General features: G+C 42.1%; 1 protein-coding gene across 1 annotated transcript; it reads left to right on the top strand.

Moving 5' to 3' along the window:
- Positions 1 to 2,270: 2,270 nt before the first annotated feature.
- mlnr (motilin receptor) lies at positions 2,271 to 6,911 on the top strand. Its single transcript, XM_020088146.2, has 3 exons — positions 2,271 to 2,416; positions 3,347 to 4,180; positions 5,985 to 6,911. The coding sequence occupies exons 2-3, from the start codon at positions 3,397 to 3,399 to the stop codon at positions 6,290 to 6,292; spliced, it is 1,092 nt and encodes a 363-aa protein (XP_019943705.1). The 5' UTR covers positions 2,271 to 2,416; positions 3,347 to 3,396; the 3' UTR covers positions 6,293 to 6,911.
- Positions 6,912 to 9,264: the final 2,353 nt, after the last annotated feature.

The raw sequence follows: 9,264 nt of genomic DNA, 5'->3' as shown, positions 1-9,264 counted from the left end.
TCGTGTGTGTGAAGTTTGGGTATTTGTGTGTCTCTGGTCATAACATGGTTGTACTGGCACAGTAAATGTGTTGTTGAAACTGTACAAAGACAAACAACAGTTCAATAGTCTGCTTTAAATCAGTGTCAGAGACCTAATTCTGTTTACACAGTCACATTCTGGGGACAAAATACAAGTCCCCATACTGTAACCTTACATTTTCAGGTGAAGACATATTGTAAGGTTGGGTTAAGTTAAAGGGTTTAGGATGAGGGGGTGGTTTAGGTTAGGGGTTAGGCAAGGTTTAGATTTGGGTTAGGTTATGGGCTGGGTTAAGGTTGGGTTGGGTTGGGTTTAGGTTTAGCTAAGGTTTAGGTGAGGGTTTGGTTTAGGTTGTTAAGTTAGAGTTAGTCTCCAGGAAATCAGTGTAAGTGACGCTGTCGAACAAAAGCCCCTGAGAGCTACAAACACACCTGAGTGGTGTAAGAGTCATGATGGACGAGGGGGAAAGTGGACCTGCTGGTCTCAAACACAAAGAGAAGAACAAACAAGCTCTCTGGTCTCTGACAGGAGTAAACAGAGGGAGACGATCCTGTGGCCCCTTCTGGTCCGAGCCGGCATCCGGCCGCCGGTCGGCTCAGTGTAAACACACAGATTCTCCCTGGATGTCAGCGTGACTCCTGTTGCAAAGGTTCATTCAGATCTAATGGAGGTGGTGGCTCTGAACCAACAGAGCACAACAGTCGTTCAGCAGGTCGACCAGGCCTCGGGAGTATTGTTGGACTGGACCCAACCTGAAAACCTGTCGATCAGGATCCGATCAGGAAGTGAAGAAATAAAAACCTCTACTCAGGTTGCTTTAGTCAGAGAGCAACATGTTTTCACTTTTTATTTATATCTACTGCAAGATGTAAAGACTGATTTAAAGTCAAGAACTTTTTGCTCTGGCTCACACTAAGTCACACTAGTTAAGTTTAGTTTAATTTACTGAGTTTAGTTTAACTTACTGAGTTTAGCTTATCTAAGCTAAGTTTAACTCAGTTTACCTTATCTTAGTTTTAGTTTAGCTTTAAGGTTTAGTTTTGTTACGCTTGGCTTAACTTATTTTATTTAGCTTAACTTATTTTATTTAGCTTATCTTATTTTATTTTAGCTTATCTTAATTTAGTTTAGCTCAGTTTATTTTAACTGAATTAGTAGTAGTAGTTTTTTTGATCTTGGTTTGGTTTAGATTAGTTTGGTTTAGATTTGCTTAGTTTACCTCTACTTAGTTCAGCTTAGCTTATTTTATCTTAACTTAAAGTAGCTGGTTTTAGCAATGCAGTAATACTTACACATATTCCATGAATGAAAGTGAACAAAAACCCTTAAACATTGGATTAAATGTTATAGCTTAATATTGAAAACCAGATTTAAAACCTTAAACTGACACAAGAATCCAAAAATCGCAGATTTGCCAGATTCCACAGATTGAGTTCAATTTGACCTTTTCAGGCCTCGACCTCGCTCTGACCGTCTCCCCAGCCGCCATTGTTGATGAAGAGTTTGTTATAAGAAGCGTGACAGGTGAGGAGGAGGGAGGAGGAGGAGGAAGTGGGTGAGTGTGGAGTGACGGAGACAGATGAGGCTGCTGGACGAGCGAGCAAACACAGAAGTGACTCCACAAACAAGCTGGTGTTTCCCTGATGGATGAGTTCATTAATTAACTCGTATATTATAACAATCAATCAAATTTTATTTGTATAGCCCGTATACACAAATCACAATTTGTCTCATAGGGCTTTAACAAGGTGGGGCATCCTCTGCTCTTAACCCTCAAATAGAGTAAGGAAAAACGACCAAAAAACCAAAGAGCCACGTGTGAGGGATCCCTCTCCCAGGACAGACAAGTGCAATAGATGCCACGTGTAATGGAGAGCATCAGAGACATAAGAGTAATTACAGCATTGGTTAGAGTAAACAGTGTGAAGCGTGATGGAAGGTAAATGAATTGAGGAATCATTGTCAGTAACGGTAGAGTATCTGAGTAGACATATTGTATATCAAGCAGTCTTGTTGTAATCATATGTATATTTTATTATGTGTAATCAGCTTTGTATGATCTGTGTCGGAGCAGCAGCAGCAGCAGCAGCAGCAGCAGCAGCGTTGGTGTTGATGGTCCCTCTGTTTTCATTCCCTCGTTACACCTTTTAATGTCATCCATCCATACTGTCATCATTTGATTATGCATATTACACACACACACACACCCTGACTCCTCAGGGTGCTGAGGAGGAGGAGGAGGTGCTCTTTTCTCCCTTGTCTCTCACCACAGCTCAACATGAACCAGCTCTGCCACTTCATGTGATCCTCCTGCTGCTGCTGCTGCTGCTCCATCGACACATTCTCTGACCAAGAGGAAGTTGGAAAATTGAAAATCCAGCTCATTTGCAAAAAGGTAACGTCTTCTGCAAATATCTCTTTTTTACGCTTGGATTTTATTTCCGCTTTTAGAGTTTAAAGTTTTCCATTAACAGATCCATATGAAAGTGAATTTGCATGTTTACATGTTGGTTTCAGAGTTTTTATTATATTCTTCTGCACCGTGTGAAAATAAAGTTTGCAAATATTAAATTAGATTGGATTCGACTTTATTATCATTGCACAAGTCCAACAAAATGCAGTTTTACATCTAAGCAGAAAGTGCAAATAGTAGATTAACGTGCTGATGAGGCACCTGAAGTTTCTGTCATTTATTGTATATAAACACAAAAAAACACAGAAAATGAAAGAGCAGTCAAAATGATACAGTTGTGCAGTTGTGGCTCAGAGGGTCGGTGGTTCGATCCCAGGCTCTTCTAATCTGCAAGAGGGTCAGAAAAGTCACTGAAACCTGTTCTGTCAGTGTGTGAGTGAGGATGCTGTAAAGTGCTTAGAGGGGTCGATTATATACAAATACTGTCTTTATTATTTACCATACTGCTAATAGGTGTTCATGACTGAACCAATGGATGTTTAAAATTCACCAATAATACAAAGTTTAAGTAAATACACTTCAAAATTTAAATATACCTCTTTGTAACCAATGGGTCTGACAAGGAGTATTATGGTCACCAGTTCTCTCCAGCCTGTACATTCAAGGGCTTTCTAGGAAGACGATAGGGTTTAAGTAACAGCTATAAGGTGGGGATGGTCTTATTATAATTTTGTGCATTTACAATATAATGTGTGATGCTTGCATTCCATATGTTTATGCTGTTTTTTGTAATTTTTCAATTATTATCTTATTCTCTTGCTGAAATGGACCCACAAGTCTAACTCAAATTAAATATTTTATATATTAGGAGATAAAAGTTTGAGCCTTTAACGTCTCTTTTTTTCCCCTCAGCTGCCCGTCGAGTCTTCATTTCATACGTTACTGCACCAGTGGAGGTCGTCATGCCCTGGACCAGATCCCAGGTGGACCCTCATGCCGCTGCAGCAGAGGTCATGGACCACTACAGCGCAGACGACCACCACTACGAGGGCTCCCTGTTCCCCACCTCCACCCTCATCCCCGTCACCGTCATCTGCATCCTCATCTTCATCGTCGGGGTGACCGGCAACACTATGACCATCCTCATCATCCAGCACTTCAAGGACATGAAGACCACCACCAACCTCTACCTGTCCAGCATGGCAGTGTCCGACCTCATCATCTTCCTCTGCCTGCCCTTTGACCTCTACCGCCTGTGGAAGTACGTTCCCTGGCTGTTCGGCGAGGCCGTGTGCCGCCTCTACCACTACATCTTTGAAGGCTGCACCTCGGCCACCATCCTCCACATCACGGCCCTGAGCATCGAGCGCTACCTGGCCATCAGCTTCCCCCTCAAGAGCAAGGTGGTGGTGACCAGGCGCAGGGTGCAGTACATCATCCTCGCCCTGTGGGGTTTCGCCCTGGTCTCTGCAGCTCCCACGCTCTTCCTGATCAGCGTGGAGTACGACAATGACACGCACCCGGACTACAACACAGGCCAGTGCAAACACACCAGTTACGCCATCAGCTCCGGGCAGCTGCACATCATGCTGTGGGTGTCCACCACCTACTTCTTCTGCCCGATGCTCTGCCTCATCTTCCTCTACGGCTCCATCGGGTGCAAGTTGTGGAAAAGCAAAAATGACCTGCAAGGCCCCAGCACCTTGGCCCGGGAGAGATCACACAGGCAAACTGTCAAAATACTGGGTGAGTCATTTTTTATATCTCTGCAGACACATGTACGTCTCTTGTATTCCGACTCAGAGTAATACACAGAAATAAATTAAAGTAAAAGCTCCACTGAAAAGGTACGTCTAGTTTGCATTTAAAGGTACAGTGTGTAGAATTTAGTGATATCTAGTGTTGAAGTTGCATGTTGCAGCTGAACACCCCTCACCTCACCCTCTCCTTCCAAACATGACAGAGAACCTGTGGTAGCTTCAGTTGTCATAAAAACTCAAAAGGTGTTTAGTTTGTCCAGTCTGGACTAATGTAAAAAACATGGCGGCCTCTGTAGAGAGGGTCCCCTCCATGTAAATATAAAGTATTTAAATATAAAGGCCTTTTCTGGGGTAAAGAAAACTACAATTCATACAATTTAGATGAACGAACTAGTGAAAACATCATCAAGATTATTCTCCATTAAATGTCCCTTTCACCTAAATCTTACACACTGGACCTTTAAAAACATCCACATTCTCATGTTTACCAGATTTTCTTTACTTACCATAAAGTATCTTCTCATTTATCTCTGGGTTATTTTTTTAAAATGTCAAATTGGTGCATTCAATGCCTTAATTTAGAGGATGAACAAGGACATGTTTTCATTTTACCTGTAACTGTATCTAGATATAGGGAGTTTTTTGTGTTACTTGTGCAGTTTTTCAGATATTTGTTTCTAAGTTTACTGCCTGCACCCCAGTGCACAAGCAAATGACTAGAAATAGTTACAAATAGGTTTTGGTTCATTATCTGTGAACAAAAAAAGAAATAAAAACAGCTATGTGCACAACCTGCCACGTCCCTCTGAGTCTGTGATTGGCTCCAACAACACGGTCACGCTTTTTTACAATGCAGGTGAGCAGCAGGGTAAATCGAGCTAACATACAGTAAACAGCAGAAAAACATCCAGCGGGGACAAAGCATGAAGCCATAAATCTAAAAACAAAGAACAAAGCTTTATTTAAGGTTATGAAAGCGTCTTGACATGTCGGTGCTGGCTGAGGTAATCGCTGAGTCACTGGTATCGATCGAGAAGACCCTGCAGACTAAAGCACCATCCATTTGTCTGATGGGGGAAGTAATTTCACTGAGGATGATAAAAGTCAAATTAAAAATGCAAGGAGGGGAATATGCAGCCTACAGGAACCCAGTTATTGGATAATTAGCAGAAATAGTTATTTACAGCATAATGACGCATATTGTAGATTTACAGAGGGACACCAGTTTGATGGCGTCTGGTCGTACGGGACAAATAATGATTGAGCAAGAGCAGCAGAATACGACCAGGACTTAAGAGGCATGTACATTTCTATTAAAGCTGATTTATGGAGGTGACGGATGACAGTTCATTTCTGGATTCAACCACCGTGGATACAAATGGCAGCGAGTCTGACAGCATGAGCTCTGTGCCCTGTGTGCTCAGCTAATGAGCAGCATTCGTACCCTGATGGATGCATCATGATTAATACAGATCGGCCCGTCGTCTTCCACTGTACAACAGGGGTCCCTGCACGTGAATGGCAGAGCTGGTGAATTACAGCTGTGAATAAATGTTTTAGTTTATTTCATTCAACAACCAAACACAACAATTTAAATGCAAACATAAAGTTGTTCTATTTTGTTAGTTACCGAGCAGATTTACAGAAAACATTAATTCATTAATAAATGGGTTGTTTCCAGTCTTTATGTTAAGCTATGCCAGTCAGCTTCCTAACTCTTATTCTTCCAAAATTGTCAAACTTTAAAAATAAACCGATCCCCTCTCTCTATCTCGTCCCTCTGCTCTCAGTGGTGGTGGTGCTGGCCTTCATCATCTGCTGGCTGCCGTACCACATCGGCAGGAACCTCTTCGCGCAGGTAGATGACTACGAAACGGCCATGCTGAGCCAGAACTTCAACATGGCCTCCATGGTGCTGTGCTACCTCAGCGCCTCCATCAACCCTGTCGTCTACAACCTCATGTCCCGGAAGTACAGGGCGGCGGCCAAGCGCCTCTTCCTGCTGCACCAGCGGCCCAGACAAGCCCACCACGGCCAGAGACAACTGTGCGTGACCAGCCACATCTCCACCCTGAACGAAAGCCTGACCGGCGTCTGAGGCGCACTGAGCTGCTCGAGCCGAAGAGGAAACTCGTTGAACACGTGCAGTGAAAAGTGGGAATTCAGGGCTGAGAGCTGCAGCACCTCAGTACAACATCTGCAGCACTTTGTTCACAGGGACCGTGTCAACCATGTCACATGTAGTTTTAATGTCAAGCAAATACTAATATGTTAGATTCCGAGCAAAAAATATAATTTATATTCTCCTGTCTCAGTGTTATGCACTTAATGCAAGAGTATTTACCTCTAGCTTGTGCGCGGCTACTTGTTTTTCTTGTTTGGCGACAGTACCTGCACGGTTTCACTTCACAATTATCATCAGGCCGCTGCACGCATTAATACACGATTTGTCTTTGTTACTGACAGACGATGTTTTGCCACATGTGACTGTTCATTTGTAATGTTTAATTGTGGTCTCGGCTCCCCTCTGACGTGTGATTGAATTTGTTTAATGCATGTCGAACAATTGTTATCGTGCTGTTTGTTGTTGTCATAAATCAAAGGAAAGAAAACAAGTAAATAACCAATCAGCCGTGGACCATTAGTTTTGCAGATGTGAGATGGGGTATTCCGGTGTGTGTCTGTGTGTGTGTGTGTGTGTGTGTGTGTGTGTGTGTTTTGCAGGGCTGTGTGCAATCTCTACAGCGAATAGATGGAACATGACTTAATAATAGCAGATAAGTATGAAAATAGGGCAGTTGTTTCTCTGGCTCTGTGTGCACGTGCATGTATGTGTGTGTGTGTGTGTGTGTGTGTGTGTGTGTGTGTGTGTGTTCCAGAGGCCTCCTGAGCCCTGAGGTTTTGGGAGCTGCATACGTGCCGGCCGTCACATGTAATCTGACGTGGTTATTTTATTACCTGGCCTCTGAATTGGATTTACACTGGCAGACGACGTCCCTGCATCACCATATTCAGAGTAATGGCCGCTCTAAGTGTATTTCAAAGAGGACAAAATATATTAGGTTGTCAGCTGTGGCAGAGGTTATTGCTTTTATTGCCCCACACTTACATAATCCTGATTCTACAACTCTTCTTTCGATGTTGCATTTAAATGAGAAGTTGTACACGTGTACATGTAATTGTAACCTGAACAATGTCTAATCCCGAAATAAACCCAGACTTTACCAGGTTTCTGTCGACCATCCATCTTGCTCTTTAAAAGGAACTGTCATGATTCTGCCCATGAATCATCAGGCCTTGGTTTGCACAGATACAAAGAGACGAAGTCGCTCTGGGCTGACTCATCCCCATGACAGTTTTTTGGTGCCGAGCCGTTCTGTCTGCCAGAGGAGCTGGAGCGACGTGGGATGTAAAAAGCTTACGTCCCACAGACCATCCTGCCATCACCTGGGGAAAGATCAACAAGCACCTCGACCTCACTCGGTTATTTTTTTTGCTGATAATGAAGAGAGTGTGTGCGAGCGGCACAGGTCAACATCTTCCCCGGGGCCTTTTTCACACCAACTCAAAACATTCGGCATCAGAAATATACAGTTTGTATCACCTCCGCTTCTCCTTTAAGGCCAAGACTTCCACTAAATCAACAAACTTCACACCTCTGTTGGGTCTGTAAAATATAGAGGAGCACCAGGGCCAGACATGAGAGGAGGAAGATTTTCTTTTCCTGAATCAAGGTGAAATGTTGACTCCTCTGGTTCATCAAATCCAGTCAGAGGAGGGAGTGACAGATATGTTCCATCTTTCAAAGCTCGAGCTCAGTGACCTAATGCTGACGCCACACTGTGTTTATGAGCTATAAGTGAATTCTCAAAGGAAGCAAACTCAAAAAACATCCTAATATTGGCACCACACATTGTTTTAGTTAGCGACTGTGTTCATTTCATTTTAAGTTGAAGTAACTTAATTAATTTGCATGTTACCAGCTGAGGTAGTTTGATATATATTGTTACACGTTTGACTCTTGAAATTTCAAATTTACTCTCAGTATTGCAGATTTATTCTTGATATACAAAAGAAAACACAGTCAAATCTTAAAATTTCAACTTTGGTCTCTGAATGTAAAATCGAAAAAAATGTGTGCTCTTCATTGCACTGATATTCTTATTCCTCTCCAGTGAAGGCAGTTATTTATCTGATTTATCTTTTTCTTTAAACTGACAAGTGATGAGAAAAGTTATGTGAAGTCTTAAAATGACCTGGTTTCCTGTTTTAATTGATCATAAAATGAGATTTCATTTTCTCCTGTGGACCGAGTGCAAACCAACACAATCCAATAACACACAAATTAGAAATAAGTGATATATAAACCTAGTGTCAATCATGCAAAACCTTTTTTTATTCAATTTCTTCAAACACTGAGTTTTAACGTTTCAGAGCCTTTTTTTTTGTTTCAGGAAATGGCATCATATTCATCTCACAGGGGCCAATGGAATATCCTGTTTGGTAGAAACTATAGACATTTACACATGCATGCATTCCCGTGTCATAGCATGTCTTTATGCTTTGCACAAGGAAACTGGCTGTAGGTCAAATATCATGGTGGTCAGAGTTTCCATATGTACGATAAATTATCTATAATTATATTTTTATGATAATTTTGCCCTTTGTACGATGTGCGATCAATAATGACAAAATCCCCATGATGTAGGATAATTACATAATTTTGTGACACTTGGTTTTATCAGTTGTAATCTGGACACCAAAAATATAGATCAAGTCTGTATTTACATTTCTATTCTCGTGTGACGTCTTTCCAGCCAATCATGCTTGTGATGATGAACGCTCGAGGTGACGTGACATGACCGTTTTGAATCTCATCTCGGAGCAGTGTCTGGAAACAAATGTTCAAAACAAATGATAACAAAAATCATCGTTCTCTGGTCTTACGATATTTTTTCTCAAAATACGATTATTTTAAGCTTCTGGTACGAAACTTCAACATTTCCCATCTGGAAACACTGCGGCATGTGGACGGCATGTGCTTGAAGGCCAGCTGTGAGCCCAGTGACG

This window comes from Paralichthys olivaceus, chromosome 11 (genome assembly GCF_024713975.1).
Source record: "Paralichthys olivaceus isolate ysfri-2021 chromosome 11, ASM2471397v2, whole genome shotgun sequence".
NCBI lineage: Eukaryota > Metazoa > Chordata > Actinopteri > Pleuronectiformes > Paralichthyidae > Paralichthys > Paralichthys olivaceus.
Note: the sequence above shows the minus strand (reverse complement) of the source record. Positions and strands in the feature narration are given on the sequence as shown.